General features: G+C 43.0%; 1 protein-coding gene and 1 non-coding gene across 2 annotated transcripts; one reads left to right on the top strand and one right to left on the bottom strand.

Annotated features, from left to right (window-relative positions):
• Positions 1 to 416: 416 nt before the first annotated feature.
• PBDC1 (polysaccharide biosynthesis domain containing 1) lies at positions 417 to 5,127 on the bottom strand. Its single transcript, XM_020905258.2, has 6 exons — positions 4,956 to 5,127; positions 4,800 to 4,865; positions 3,551 to 3,610; positions 2,298 to 2,438; positions 1,231 to 1,342; positions 417 to 920 (listed from the first exon to the last, which is right to left on the bottom strand). The coding sequence occupies exons 1-6, from the start codon at positions 4,983 to 4,985 to the stop codon at positions 700 to 702; spliced, it is 630 nt and encodes a 209-aa protein (XP_020760917.1). The 5' UTR covers positions 4,986 to 5,127; the 3' UTR covers positions 417 to 699.
• Positions 2,863 to 2,934, top strand: TRNAW-CCA (transfer RNA tryptophan (anticodon CCA)). Its single transcript has one exon. It is a non-coding gene; the product is annotated as a tRNA-Trp (tRNA).
• Positions 5,128 to 16,209: the final 11,082 nt, after the last annotated feature.

Raw genomic sequence — 16,209 nt, 5'->3', positions numbered from 1 at the left:
TGTTTCATTATTAATTTCTGCTGTATTTCAGGTAACAACTTGGTTACAAAAGAAAAGCAGGTACTAAAGCAGGTCTAGTCTCTTGCTCCTCGAATGTGAACTGCACTGTGTTCACCTGTCTGACAGATTCAGGCTGCTGCTATTATCCCTGTAGAGTATTTATCAAATCTTTTGAGAGACATAGCAAATAAAATCAGAAAGCTACAGTCACTCAAACAGCAAGTCAATTTTATGTAAGAATTTCTAATCCAAAAGTATGTGCAACTTTACAGGTTTGAATGAATTTCACTACAGGAAGTAGTGAGAAGCCCTGAGAAATAAGCATATATCATTATATGTAAGACGTGACAAAGATTATGGACTAAAAAAATCGTGTCAAACAATTTTCAATACCTTTTAAAAGTCAGTCACAGATATATAGTCATAAGAACCAAAAGAAATTTATTTACAAAATTTCTTACTTGACTGGTGGTGAGAACCAACAAACCATCAACTAAGACCCCACTACTTCAAGTCAGTTCACACAAGAGAACAACCACTGCAGTTTCTGATAATTAGGCCAGAAAGATGTCCTTCTGCATATCCTTCCACTAAAAAAGGAGATATTAATACATTTGACCACAGGGACCTGTGCAAGTAGCAACATGGTACTTGCAGACTCACGAATCATACCTTCTAGAGTGCTGTTCCCTGACTACCTCACATAGTTGTTTCACTACTTTTGTTGATTTCTTTGTAGGCTTCTTTCTCTTTTTCTCCTTCTCTGTTGGCTCCTTTTTCTTCTTCTCTGCTGTTGGCTCCTTTGTCTCCTCCATTGCTGTCTTCTTTCTCTTCTTTGTCCTTAATACCAGTATAAACTGCTTTGTTATAACCTTCTCGATTCCGAGCAATTTCAATGGCAAAAAATTGTATCCTGGGTGCTGAAAGGTGAGTAGAATTGATTATTGTCCTAGTCATAGTTAATTCTCTAAACCTAGTGGAAACTGACAAAGTTGAACTAACATACAAAGCATTCAAGTATAGTCATAAGATTCAGAGATGTGGAATTCTAATCCTATACTAAATGAAGCTGAAAATACTTAATCTATCTCCAGTTACTCAAGATACAGTAATATGATCTTTAAAGTTATAACAAAATGATTCCCAAACTATCCATGTCATTGATTCATCAGTAAAACTAGACCCCTCACTCTCCTTATTCAGAAACAATCCCAGAGGCAAGAAACTCACCAAAGATGGTGTTTTCTTCAGTGTAGCCCTGTGAACAGTTCAGTCGCAGCAAAGTACCATAGTTGAAGTCTTCCACAATCCCATCAAACTTCAAGCAGAATGGCCTCCACTTCTATAAAGGCAAAAAAGATATCTTAGCTAAAAATGCAGAAGGCTGGTGAAGTCAGGCCAGGAGAGGGGCTTCTGTTTTCTCAGTAAGGAAAATAACCACAGTGAAAGATTAGAATTGAGCTGATCGCTAGTTTCAAGAGTTGTGAGTTTCTGTGCTATCTTTGGCATCTTTAAGCTGGTATTTTCCAACATGAACAATATTTTAATCTGATAAAATACTTAAATCCTTGTCTAGAGATGAGAATTAAATTTTAATTTCTTAAGCATATTCTCTGTTTTAAGTTATTGGCTAGTTCAGCCCAAAATGGTTACTCATTCCCACTGAAGCACAAATGAGACAAAGAAGGCATGAATTAGGCCCAAAGTCACAAGTTAAATTTTAAGAAAGAAGTCCATTCAACAAAGGCAATTTTCCAAAGATCAGTAACAGCATGCTTAGAGTTAAAAGTTTTCATTCTTCATAAGCCAAGAGTCTACTCTCAAAGAAAATTATTTCCTAAGTATAAGCATTTTAGTGCTCTGTAGAAGTAGAAGATAATCAAGTAAGCAATGCAAAACACAAGTTTTCCAATTATCCACAGCTTGTGATATGATCTTAAATCCAGAGGACTCAAACACCTCTCTGTAGTCTATTTGCCAACCTTCTGTCTAAGCCTTCTGGTTAAACTACTCACATAAAAAAATTTATTCCTTCTCCCCTGAAAGAGCTAGGTGTGTAGTGATGAAAGGTCCAAACCAAAGTGGAGAAAAAAACCATATTCAGTGAACATGAAAAATCCATAAGCCAGAAAAATTCATTTAATAACATATTAGTTTATTAAACTACATAAAAGTCCTGCTTCTTTACATATTTGCCTTAAAACAATCCACCCCCAAGTCTAAAGGTATAAAAATGTATTCATGATCAGTAATTGTTGGTCAGATGCTAGGCAGTATTTAAAAAAGAGGATTCTTACCTCTTTAGCTGTTTCTGATTTGAGTTCTTCTGGATCCAGTATATCTATCCTGAGATTCTTAAAATGTTCCCGAAACTCAGAATAGATTTGGTCATCCACTTTGGTGAGTTTCAGGAACTGTGGGTCAACTGATGAAATCAGCTGCCAGGGAGTAAGAAAACATACAGATGCTAGTCTCTAATTCGTTATACTTCTGTCCCCTCTTCCCCAGAAAATCCTCATGGTTCTCAGGGCAGGAGAGTTCATTAGAATATATAGACAGCCTAGGTTTCAGATGAAATCACAACATAATTCTAAAGAGCCATAATATATTACAGTCCCTTCCACCAATTTAAACTACTTTGGTCCTAGTAATGCCTGGCTATTACCCTCTGTGGGTTGTTTATTCAGTCAAGAAACATTTGTTTAGTGCCTAGTAGGGGCTTCCCTGGAGAAGGAAATGGCAACCCACTCCAGTGTTCTTGCCTGGAGAATCCCAGGGACTGGGGAGCCTGGTGGGCTGCCGTCTATGGGGTCGCACAGAGTCGGACACGACTGAAGCGACTTAGCAGCAGCAGCAGGGGCTTCCCTGGTGGCTCAGAGGTTAAAGCGTCTGCCTCCAATGTGGGAGGCCCAGGTTCGATCCCTGGGTTGGGAAGATCCCCTGGAGAAGGAAATGGTAACCCACTCCAGTATTCTTGCCTGGAGAATCCCATGGACAGAGGAGCTTGGTAGGCTACAGGCCACGGGGTCACAAAGAGTCGGACACAACTGAGCGACTTCACTTTCACTTTCTTTTCAGGGGCCAGAAAGGCTTCCCTGGTGGCTCAGTGGTAAAGAAGTTGCCTGCAATGCAGAAGACCATGGTTTGATCCCTGGGCTGGAAAGATCCCCTGGAGGAGAGCATGGCAACCCACTCCAGTACTCTTGCTTGGAGAATTCCATGGACAGAGGAACCTGGTGGGCTATGTGGTGGGCTATATGGGGTCACACAGAGTCGGACACGACTGAAGTGATTAAGCAGCAGCAGCTGCAGCGTGGGTCAGACATCCTTTTGCTGGTTAGCAACAGAACACTGGGCAAAGAAGCACGACTCCTCACTGTCAAAGCAAAATTCACCTCCATACCCCTGTTCTCTGTAGATAAGATTTTAGAGTAATAAAAATTATCTCCAAAACATAAGTATTTAACTTACTGAGAATGGTGCTTAGCAGAGCACTATACACTGAAATTACATATTTAATTCTGCTTCATAAAGAACATAGACAACTCACTTTGTAGTAGATTTCAGCATGCTGCATTGCTCTCATGGCCCAAGCCATCTCGATATCAGGCTGCAAAGGAGTGAAGAATGCCAGGTCAGAAATCACCTAATTTTGCTACTAAAGAACAAATTTAAAAAGTCTGCGGATGTCTAGTTAATGTTCAAGAGGGCTACTAAGCTTGGTGTTACTATCAAAGGTTAAAAACTGGACTAGTGAGTCTGGAAGATATAATAATCCTCTTGTCCTTATGACAACCAAAAGAAAACCTACACAGCCTAATAAACAAAATGAGCCACTGGCTGTCTCCCCAGCAGTTAGTGAAAGTATAGAAGACTACATAAAGCAAGAGATAAATCATCTCAGGACTGAGTTAAATCATTTTAAAAGTGAAATACCACATACACCACTAAGGACAAAGTAAGATAACAGAAGTGAGGTTACTCTTCACATTTAAGATGGTAGCATGTCATAACCCATCATTTGTGTTTATCAGATAGCCAATTCCCTATCCTACAATACTTAGAAATGAATCAGTATCACGAAGCAGGCTAGATTATAAAAAGTCTTACAAAGCACCTGTTTCATCGGAATCTCTTACACCAAATAGACGAATTTATTTCATTGACTCCAGAAAAAAATTTTGCATTTTTACCTCCATGCCTTAGACCATGCCCTTTTCTTGACTGCCAATCCATGTCCTTTGTCCAACTACATTTTGGAGATCCAGTTCCATACCCACTTCCTCAGCGGTTTTCCTCTACTGTCTGGGTCCTTAGGTTTTCTTCTTTGGCTAAACTCCTTCGGATCTTATACCCTGATTCGCCAATCTACCAGCATACATCACATTATTATTAGAGCGTTATCACTATTTCCATGTCCGTGTGTCTTATAACTCAAAATACATCATGGGTTTTCTCCTTAGGATCTAAACCAGACACCAGTGAACTTTACTGCACAATGGAACCACCCTGGGACCTTTAAAAAACTGATTCTTGACTCTCTCCCCCGAGATATTGTGATTTAACTAGCATGGATTGCAACCTGAACACTGGGATATTTAAAACATTCCCAAGTGACTCTAAAGTGCAGTACAATTTGGGAACTACCCCCATTCGCATTAGGCCTGCGTTTGGGGACAGAAAAGATTAGAATTAATTGAAAGGCGCAGTTTCTGGCAGACACAGGAAGAGTCTACAGAAGATAATTGGGTAAAGGGTTACAATTTGGTGGCGAGCCCTACGGACTGAGTCATACTCACATCGTTGCCATAAGACTCGGCTGGGAGAGAAAGAGCATGTGCCACTGACACCAGTTCCCCGGAAACCTAGGAAAGGAAAAAGAGATGGGGAAGGAACGTTCGAGGTTCGACCCAGCTCGGCTTCCCCACTCAGCCGACCACAGAGCAACGTCTCACCAACTCCTCAGTTCCACCGGTTGCCTCCATGTTGCAGCCCACAAAGCATGGTCCCACTTCTCCGAAAATGACTTTTGCGTACTCCTTCCTCGGTTTTCAGTTGGTTGAAAACGGAGGGCGGGCAAGAGCGACTTCCATCCGGCTGCGCCTGCGCCTGCGCCTGCGCCACACCCTCCCTCGCCAGGAGGCGATACTCCCAGGCCCCTCCTCACTCGCCCTGCAGAGGAACAAAGGCGTGGCCTAGATGGCTGCTGGAGCACTAGGAGGTGGTTCAAATGTAAATTTCGCATCCCCGCTGCACTGTCTTGCTGTTATTCAAATTTACATTCTCCATTTGTGTTTGCATGCCTTTTCGTTGGGGACAAACGTGCTTCGCAATACCCCAATCAGCAACTAAGTTATAAACAAGCATGATACTAGGAAATGGAGTAGGTAGTAGGTCAAGGAAGAATTATGCTGGTAAGATGCTAAATTCACAGCGAAGGTTTCATTTTCTTACCCTGGGGGTCTAACTCTCCCAAGAATTAGGCGCTTTAGATCATGGGCCTGTCATTCACCATGATTTGGGGAGAGCAGAGGGGCTTTGTATGCCGAATGGTAGAGAGTTGAGACTCTACCCTAAAAACAATGGTAAGCTACTGAAGGCCTTTAACTAGACCAGCCTCATGATCAAATTTAAATCATAAGAAGGTCACTGAAGTACCATATGGAAGGTAAATTTGAGGAAGGCAAAACTGGAAGCAGACTAAGTAGAAGGCATTGGGTGGTTTAAAACCTAAGCTGAGGCACTGACAGCTGAGGTGGAAGCTGAGAATTAATAAGGGAAACAGAATCTTTTTGACTAATTGGATATGGAGGATAAAGAAGAATTCGGATTCCAGCATGACTCACAGGTTTCAGAATACAATTGGGGGATAAATGTCATTGAGTTAGAAAACACAGGAGGAGGGATGATGAGTTTAATGAAGAACCTGTAGAACATTAGGGTAGAGTTGACTAGTCAGAGGGAGATCTGATCAGAGATATAAATCTGATAGTTGATACTTCAGATTTAATTGAGTTGTCCCAAGGAAACTATGAAGAACTGTAAAGATGCAAGAGCAGGAGGCCAACAACAGAACTATTTAGGAAGAAGAAAGGACAGCAAAAAAAGAGAGACAGTTATCAGTGAGACACAGGAAAGAACCGAGGGAGAGTCTCACAGAAGCCAACGATAAGAGAACTCTCAGGAGGAAGTGGTGAACAGTGTCCACTACCCTGGGTTGAGTACCCTCAGCCCAGAAATTTTGAAAGGTCCTTGAAAACCTTAGCAAGAGCAGTTTCAGTGGAGTGGTGAGGACAGAAGTCAGAGGGCAGTGGGTTGAGAAAGGAGTGGGAGTTAAAGAAGACTTGACAATGAGCATACAAGGTTCTTTCAGAGAGTTTCAGCTAGAAAGAGACATGAGGTCCAATGAATTTCTAAACTTGTGGTAAAACAAAAACAAACAAAAACAGAACATGAAAATCTGCATTGGTATCCAACAGATCTCCAGAACATTTTTGTATTGCAAAACTGAGACTCTATACCCATTAAACAACAATTCCCCATTATCCTCAACCCCTAGCCCCTGGTCACCACCATACTTTCTTTTTTTCTATGTCTTTGACTACTTTAGATACCTCATATAAGTGGATTCATATAGCATTTCTTTTGGTGACTGGCTTATTTCACTTAGTATAATGTCCTCAAAGTTCATCCATGTTGTTGCCAATGTGACAGTATTTCCCTCCTTTTTAAGGCTGAATAATATTCCACTTTATGTATACAACACATTTTCTCTATCCATTTTTCTGTCAGTGAACCTGTGGGTTGCCTCCTTATGTCTATTGTGAACAGTGTCGCTATGAGCATGGGTGTGCAAATATCACTTCCAGACTCTGCTTTCAATTCTTTTGGATTTATTTCCAAAAGTGGGATTGCTGGATCATGTGATAATTATAATCTAAACTTTTTGAGGAAACTCAAGGACTTTAAAAGTTACGATTTTAGTTATAAAGATATTTAAGTGTACTGGGGAATTGGCCTTATACAAAAAAAGGGTCCTGGAAGGTAAGATAGGTGTATCTCCAGGGACATGGAATAAAGACAGGCAGCATAAACAGGAAATTGGTGTGATCCCACCAGATGCTTTCTGTTTTCTCTATGAAGCATGAGAGAGCAACCGAGAGCAAGAGGCATTGTGAGAGCAATAGTCAGGTCTTGAGAAGTCCTGCACAGCAACTCAGACGAGAGGGAGAAGAAAGCTAACAAGGAGATGGATGGAAGTTTTCAGGGATCAGCTAAAGCTAGAGGACATGATTCTGCAAGGGTAACAGTCTGTATGTAACCCAGGGGTCTGAATATATGATGGGTCATCCACATAGATGCTAAATGCTAGTGAATGTGGAGGCCTGACCAGGATGTCAATAGACAACAGGAAAATGGAGGGATAGGCTCAAGATGATGGCCAAATCAATGCATAACAAGTGCATATGGGTAGAATTCCAAGAACCACAGCTAACCTTTTGCATGAGGAAGCACTTAGGTAATTTGCTTTATCTAATATTTTGGGCAGATTCATCACCTCTAATTCTCCCAAATCTATTAAAATGTACAGTAACAAAAATTTTTTTAAACAGTAAAGAAAAAAAAGATGTATATAGTATGGGCATGTTTTATTTTTTGTTTATTAGGACTGTTTTTTTCCTAAATGAGGGAAATTCTCACTATTCAAGTACTCACAGCTTTAGCTACTTGCAATGTGAGAGACTTGGGTTCAATCCCTGGGTTGGGAAGATCCCCTGGAGAAGGAAAAGGCTACCCACTCCAGTATTCTGGCCGGGAGAATTCCATGGGCTGTATAGTCTATGGGATCACAAAGAGTTGGACATGACTGAGCGACTTTCAGAGACCAGGAACTGGGTCCTCACAAGGTTGGAAAAGCCAACTGCTTCCATACTGCCAAAGAGCAGGAAATAAAACTGCCACCCAGAGCCTTTCCCACTGCCAGGCAAAGGCACCAGCCCAGGCAGAGGTTATAAGAATAAGCACTGGGTTTGTGCCCATACCTGTTGTTTCAGATGGGCTCAAAGTAGCTGGATATTAAAATAAGAGAAAGAGGAATGTGCCAGGAAGGGCATAAAGGAGGAGAGGTGGTGGACTTCAGGAACCACATCAAGAGAGAAAGACCTTTGGTGTGGAGTAACAAAACTGGAGATGGAAGTCCACTGGGATGATTCCCTCTTTTTTCTGGAAGGGAATCACTGAGCTGAATTTCAGCTTCCTTCTAAGACAGTTGATGCAGACATGCCATAGGTGGACCTGAAGGCATCGCTGATCCTGACTGCTGCTGAGGGATAATAAGGGTGTGGAGAAGATGAAAGCTATAATTGCTGGAGCTAGGGTGCCATGGGGTAGAGGAAAGTATCTCACATTATTGAATATAAGTTTGTCCAACTCTTTTTGCGACCCCTTGGACTGTAGCCTGCCAGGCAGTGGGTTGCCATTTCCTTCTCCAGGGAATCTTCCCAACCCAGGAATCGAACCTGCGTCCCTTGCATCTCCTGCATTGGCAGACAGATCCTTTACCACTAGCGTCACCTTGGAAGACATAACAGACTCTTAATTTACCCTGAATGAAATGAAAGCTGTTGGTTTTGAGCAGAGGCATTATATGACCTGATCATACATTTTAATAGCATTATTCTGGTTGTTGGATTGATTATCAGTGGGGGGGGGGGGGTGGTGGTTTGGTGGAGCAGGGGAGAGGGTGAAGCAAGGAAAGAAGTCCAGTAGCCTAGGAGGAAAACTGATGGCGGGTTGAAACAGGATGGTGGCAGGGGAGCTGGTGACAAGTGGTCAGATTCTGGATATATTTTGAAAAAACAGCTCATTAGATTTCCTGACAGGATAAAAATGAGAGGTACATGGAAGAGCAGAGTGAAAGATCACTCTCAAGTCCATGGCACAAAAAACTGGGAGGAGAGAATTGCCATTACCTTTGGATGGGAAATACTGCCAGTGGAAAAGGTTTATAGGGGAAGATGGGGGAGTTCGATATTGGACTTGTAGATTTGGATTGACTCTTATGGAATTTTCTCAGTAAAACCTTGAGAATAGGCCACAAGCTAAGAGTGAAGATGGAAGAAGCAGTTGTTGGAGGTTTGAAGAGAGAAAATAGGTTGTAAAATAACAGGGTGGGCAGGGATGGGGGCATTGGAGAAATGAGCAGTCTGAAGATTTGGACTAAAAATCTGGTGGAAAGATGTTTTAGGTTAAATAGAGACACTGGGTTTTCCAAGATCTGACAATGCTCATTCTCTATGATCCAGGGACCTGAGTCCGCAGGTGGAGGGGCAGCCTTCCCTACCAGTGACCCACCGGGTGACAGATTAAATCTGGGATCACATAACTACTGTTCAGCCTACCCTCTGCCTCAATGAAGTACACCAGGCAATGCCTTCCTTCATTCTACCCCCAGATGGAGATACTCTGCCTCCATTTTACCTGAGTTCCATTTGCCAGGAAGGATGGGCATTCTACAATAGTTAGGAGCCTCTCCTGAGAGCTCCTGGCATCATACGGAGATCTACACAGATGCTTCTGTCTGCCCACACTGCTGTGAGCTACAGCGGTGGCCAGTCTGAGTTTCCTGTAGCTTTCCTCTTGCTTGAGTTCCATACAGCACCATGCTTTCTAATCACGATTCCCATCAGCACTCCCTGAAGCAGAGTTCCATGTAGGCACCACACCTCAATGGGATACCTTTGAGTACCCAGTAATTAGTGGGATGCATCCAGGTAGGGGTGGCTACAAGAGCTATATTTTGGGGGTACTGGTTGCCCCACATATTCCACAAAGGCCTTACAGAGGAAACGACAAAATGAAAATTTTAAAAACACTTTGGCCAGGAGGGCTGGGGATTGGAGGAGCAGCATCTCAGACATCTGGACCTTTCTGGCCCCAAATAAGGATGCCCTTCAGGCATAATACCTCCTCTGGGTGTACGCGTTACTCGTTGTCTTCTCCATGAAGTTCAGGAAGATTAAAAGGGCCATGGAGGTGCCCGGGCACCCTCTCCATTCAACAAAGCCCTCCACCCCCACCCAGTCAATGGTCAGATACAGTGTTTTTCTCCTTATCTTCATTTGCCATAAGTATAAGGAATACACCCCAAACATCTTACATAGTGAACAGATAGCTTCCTGGCAAAAAGTCCTATATGTCAAAAACAACAACAACACAAACAGTAATGTGTGCTCTTTACTAGTAGCTTAGCCATTCAGCAATACAGTCTTTTAAAAATACAAATTTTTAGGCCACCTCCCCCCAACCCCCCCCCCCCCCCACACACACACCACATTTAGAGAAGCACATTGACGTTAATTGGTAGTTTAGTAATATGATCCCCCAGGTAAGTCATTTAGAAGAAGGCAGTCTCCTCCAATATTTCCGGAAATTGTTTTCAGTTATTTAAGGTGATCACATGCTGCTGCTCCCCTTGGTCATTTAGCACATCTCATTCAGGCAAGGAATACCATGAAAGTGTCCCTTGGCTCTCCTTTCACTCAAGAAAGAGAACTTCCAAGTTAAATCTGTCAAGACTCAGCACTTCTGAAATGGTATTGAGGAAGAGGGAATGGAGTCTGACTCTTGATTTCTCTCTTCATCACCATTATGTTCAGGTCAACATTTGAAAAAGATAAGCAGACTCAGGGCAATTTAGAATTTTATAGGCCTCTCAGCTCTCAGAAATCGGGAATTTAAAGCTGCTAAAACTGCACCCAATCAATAGCCCTGCTCACTGAAGGCACATAGAAGTGCAGTATAGCATAGAGCCTTGGTGCTCAAAGTATGGTCCACAGACCAGCCCGTGAATCAAACTCTGCATGCAATTTGTGAGCACAGTGAAGTCTGAAAAGCTCAGCTCTAGTGATTGGTTAAGAGCCGGGGCACTGACTAGAGCAGTGGTTCTCCAACTTGAGTGTACGTCAGAGTCATCTGGAAGGTGTTTTAAACCACAGGTGACTGGGCCTTGACTCCAGAGTTTCTGATTCAGTAGGTGACGGATAGGGCCTGAGGACTTGCATTTCTACAAGTTCCCAGGCAATACTGATACTATTATTGTTCTGGGGACAACACTTTCAGAAAAAACCTGGACTAGAGACAAAGCTGGATGGAAACTATGGCTGTATTTGTTTAACCTCACATGAATCTCTTAAACTAAGCCTTAGTTTCTTCCTATGTAAAGTGGGAATAGGGTACCAGTGTTCCGTGTTACTGTGAAGATTAAATGAGGAACTAGGGAGAGGGCCCTTGGCACGGGGCCCGCCACATGATAAAACTGAAACAGATGTAGCCAATTATTGTTATTATTAGTCAAAGCATACCATGGCAGACATTTCGTCCTCCTCTAACATCCCTTTTCCCCTGTCTCTCCAGGGAATTCTGTCTCCAAAATAACGTTGCTAAATTATACGCAGAGTATGGACAATCCTAAAGCTCGGTGCTCAGAACATAGAGGACAAATCCTGTCATGGCCTGTATCGGAAGAAAAAGGCTGGGGCTGATCTCAGAAAGAAGTGAAGATCACAGTCACCTGCAACCTGCCATCCAACACAATAGGGCAAAGTCTTGCCACTACCCTGGCCTAGACCAGCTGGTGTCCTTGATGTTCCCACTCAACACAAGCTGGTAGGTGCCCTCTAACAGGGCATCAGGGACTCTTTTCAGTATCTGTCTTACACTACAGCAATCAGTCCCAACCTCTCCCCTGCACCCTCACAACACCGGGGCTATTCACTCTGTTTTGTCTATTTAGAGTTCTTTTGCTTCAGATTTTTCCCAGGGTGAGACCCTGTTTTTCCAACTTCCCTTCACTGTGCACCTCACACCTACGAAAGGAGAAGCACGGCTAGTGATGGGTCTGTAGCCTTTTAACTCCCCGTTTTCCTCCAGACCCAGGATAACTGAGATCCCCTCAGTTACTACTGTTGTCTACCACAGAATATGCATGCATGCATTCATTCATTCTTTCATTCAATTTATGACGCTGCTGTCAACACGGTTTCTCCTTCTACTAAACTTTGGTGTGTGTGTTAGTCACTCAGTCGTGTCTGACTCTTTGTGACCCCATGGATTGGGGCCCTTTAGGATTCCTTAAAATATCAAAGTTGTGAACACTACGTAGGATCTACTATGTACTATGGACCCATTCCAAACTCCTCCCTGTAATTAAAATTCCATCCATAGTAATGCAAGTCTGTGACAAACTCTTCCATTACAGCAAAACAAAGCCCCGTAGTGACCTAATCTGGAAAGACAAGATCCCAGGACCCATAGAGAAAGGAGACCAGAAAGGAAGGCAGGCCACAAAGAGGAAGGGAGTCAGGCTTCCCCACCCTCTGTACTCTTTGGCCTTCTGTGAGAAGAGGCTTTTAAGCTAGGTGCTCAAGGCCCGAAAAGCAGCTGTTGTCCAGTCTAGGGCCAGCACTTCCTGGTCCTGATCCATTCAGCCCTTCTATCAGAACTTTCTATTCTGATTCTACTTTTGAGAGTCTAGGAGCTACTGCAGGCAATGTAGCAGCAAACATTTCTATATTTTTGTGTTAATCTAAGCCTCTGTATTAATAAGGCATGAAACTGTGTAAAACCAGGAAGCAGCTTTTATCCTTATCAATATCATCAAAGGCCATACAGGACCATTCCTAATGCCCTCACCTGTCATCTCCTTGAAGAAGCTGAATCTGACCACCCAGTGAAAATGGGTACACACCCACCACGTTTCTCTCCGTCATGTCACCCCGTTTTATTTTCTTACTGTCACTTATCACTATCTGAAATCGACTCGGTAGTTTATTTATGTTCTGTCTCCACTCCCTAAAAGGAGGGGTCCCTGAGCACAGAACCCTTGTGAGCTTCAGTGTCTTGGATCCCCAGAGTCTAAAGCTGTGTCTGGTACGTAACTGGTGCGCAGTGAATATCTGCTTTATGAATGAACGGACGCACGGATAGCTGGGTGAAGGATGCCCTCCTAAAAGGGGCTCCGGGGGCTACTTAGCGTTCTCTTTCTCTCCCTCAAACACTCAAGCCCCTATCCACAAACTAAACGGCCAGCAGAAACTTCCCACTAAATAGCTTGAAGGTCTAGGGCACACAGCTGACTTGGGAAGTCCGTACAGCGCTGAAGCGCATGTCCACAGGCCACTCATAAACGTCCATCTTCGCATTATTCTTCTCGATGACTCTTAGAATGGGCCTGAAAACTAACGCCATCCCCATGCTCGCTCTCAGTCCTCCCAGAAATGTTCGCCACCACAGGGAACATAAGAAACTAGCCACAAAATTAATTCAGACCACGGATAGGAATGAGCGGACCCGAATTCTGTACCACCGTAAGACAAACCGCCACATTTCCCATCAGCCACTGGCGCTGCCCACCCGGAAGGCCGCGCAGGAACTTCCTGTTGCTGTTGCTATGGCTTCGGGGGCGGGTCTTCAGGAGGCCGCTCTCAGTTCAATTCAGTCGCTCAGTCCTGTGTGACTCTTTGGCACCCCATGGGCTGCAGCACGCCAGGCTTCCCTGTCCATCACCAACTCCTGGGGCTTACTCAAACTCATGCCCATCCTGTCGGTGATGCCATCCAACCATCTCATCCTCTGTCGTCCCCTTCTCCTCCCGCCTTCAGTCTTTCCCAGCATCAGGGTCTTTTCCAATGAGTCAGTTCTTCGCATCAGGTGTCCAAAGTATTGGAGTTTCAGCTCCGGCATCATTCCTTCCAAAGAATATTCAGGACTGATTTCCTTTGGATTGGCTGGTTGGATCTCCTTGCAGTCCAAGGGACTCTCAAGAGTCTTCTCCAACATCACAGTTCAAAAGCATCGATTCTTCGGCCCTCAACTTTCTTTATAGCCCAACTCTCACGTCCATACATGACTACTGGAAAAACCATAGCTTTGACTAGACGGACCTTTGTTGGCAAAGGAATGTCTCTGCTTTTTAACATGAGGCCGCTCTCTCTCCTGCCTCTCAATTGTAAATCCACTTCCGCGGTGCCCCCCCACCCCGAGCAGTTTTGTGGACTCCGCGCTCTAGCTACAGTCGCTTTGCCCTCCCGGTTTATTTCGCTCAGGTCCCTTAGTGGGCCTAAGAGCAGAGATTGGGCCGCGAAGAGAATCTCTTCCCAGGCCGTCTTCATCGCTCAGTGAAACTGCGGCCGCTTGATGGCAGTATAACTCTTTAATTGCGTGTCACTCCGCTCTTCACCCCGCCCTTCGTGTTTGGAAAAAAGTGCTCTTCGGACTCAGAACAAAAATTCTTTTTTTTTTTTTTTTTTTTTTTTAAGAACAAAAATTCTATCTCCATAGAGACGGGGCTGTTTTAGGGCGGCCTTGTTGCTCCCATTTCCTTCCTTAAATCTCTGTGGCAATCCGATGGGCAGAAGTGTGACAGTAAAATATTTTTTAATGTGAGTTTCTTTTGATTATTAGCCCGCTTTTGTAAACTTTCTCGCCTGTGCTCCGTCCCCCCCTCATTTTTTAAGCCGTTGTGTTGAGTCTCATGTAGGGCTTATTTTAGCTTTCTTTTGTTCATTAAATGAATTTCAGTTGAAAGCTCAGAAAGTATGAAGGTAAACAACACTTTAGTATTTTTGTGTTTTGTCCTTTATAACTGGTAGCATTTTTTAAATGTATTTTCCTATTCTAATAAACAACGTTTGAAAGAGTTTCATCTTATTTCACACTATCAAGATCAAACAGTATTGACCATTTTGTACCCTGATATTTTAAAAGTCCAAAAATAAATGCTTTAAGCTTTCTCCTCTTTTCTCTATTTCCTTAGGAGAAAATTCCTGAAAGTGCAGCACAACATTTTCTTTTTCAGGGTTTGACAGGGTTTACCGTACCATTGAAAAAGATTGAGTGTTACTTGAATTTATTCTTGGAATTGTTTTTAACTAAAGTCCCTGTTTGACGATGATGATGGTATTTTAAAATTGTGGTAAAGTTAACATGTAACAAATATACGTGCTTTTCTAATAGGGGTCAAATCTATTGCATTAAGGAAGAACGCCTGAGCTCAATCTGAGTATGACAAAGAGAGCTGGGGGGGGGGGGGGGGCGGGTAGAACATATAACCGAGAAAGGGTAAACTTGTGAACAGTATTCTTGCTGAGCGGGCTAAGGAGCTAAGACACTATGATCAGGCCTCCCCCTGGCAAGAGCAAAGTTTAAAATTTTAGTGAGAATTTTTCTACTGTGATTAAGTTATAAAAGACAGTTCTTTTTCATTGTCTGTTCAATATTGCGCTGGAGATTCTGATTTGTGCAATAAGCCAAAAAAAAAAAAAAATTAAAATCTTGAGTGGCTCAGGCCTGACGCTGAGCAGGGCCCCAGGTCCTCCGGGGATGCCTCTAATGTCCTCCAGCACATGACCGGATAAGATGTTGACTCAAGCCTGCTTGACCACTATGTAGCTTAAAACATCTCCTCCTGCCCCTCCCGGCCTTTGGATATTATTTCATTTTTCATTCTCAGGGGGGAGGCCTGATCATAGTGTCTTAGCTCCTTAGCCCGCTCAGCAAGAATACTGTTCACAAGTTCACCCTTTCTCGGTTATCTGTTCTACCCGCCCCCCCCCCCCCCCCCCCCCCAGCTCTCTTTGTCATACTCAGATTGAGCTCAGGCGTTCTTCCTTAATGCAATAGATTTGACCCCTATTAGAAAAGCACGTATATTTGTTACATGTTAACTATACCACAATTTTAAAATACCATCATCATCGTCAAACAGGGACTTTAGTTAAAAACAATTCCAAGAATAAATTCAAGTAACACTCAATCTTTTTCAATGGTACGGTAAACCCTGTCAAACCCTGAAAAAGAAAATGTTGTGCTGCACTTTCAGGAATTTTCTCCTAAGGAAATAGAGAAAAGAGGAGAAAGCTTAAAGCATTTATTTTTGGACTTTTAAAATATCAGGGTACAAAATGGTCAATACTGTTTGATCTTGATAGTGTGAAATAAGATGAAACTCTTTCAAACGTTGTTTATTAGAATAGGAAAATACATTTAAAAAATGCTACCAGTTATAAAGGACAAAACACAAAAATACTAAAGTGTTGTTTACCTTCATACTTTCTGAGCTTTCAACTGAAATTCATTTAATGAACAAAAGAAAGCTAAAATAAGCCCTACATGAGACTCAACACAACGGCTTAAAAAATGAGGGGGGGA

This window comes from Odocoileus virginianus, chromosome X, assembly GCF_023699985.2.
Source record: "Odocoileus virginianus isolate 20LAN1187 ecotype Illinois chromosome X, Ovbor_1.2, whole genome shotgun sequence".
NCBI lineage: Eukaryota > Metazoa > Chordata > Mammalia > Artiodactyla > Cervidae > Odocoileus > Odocoileus virginianus.
Note: the sequence above shows the minus strand (reverse complement) of the source record. Positions and strands in the feature narration are given on the sequence as shown.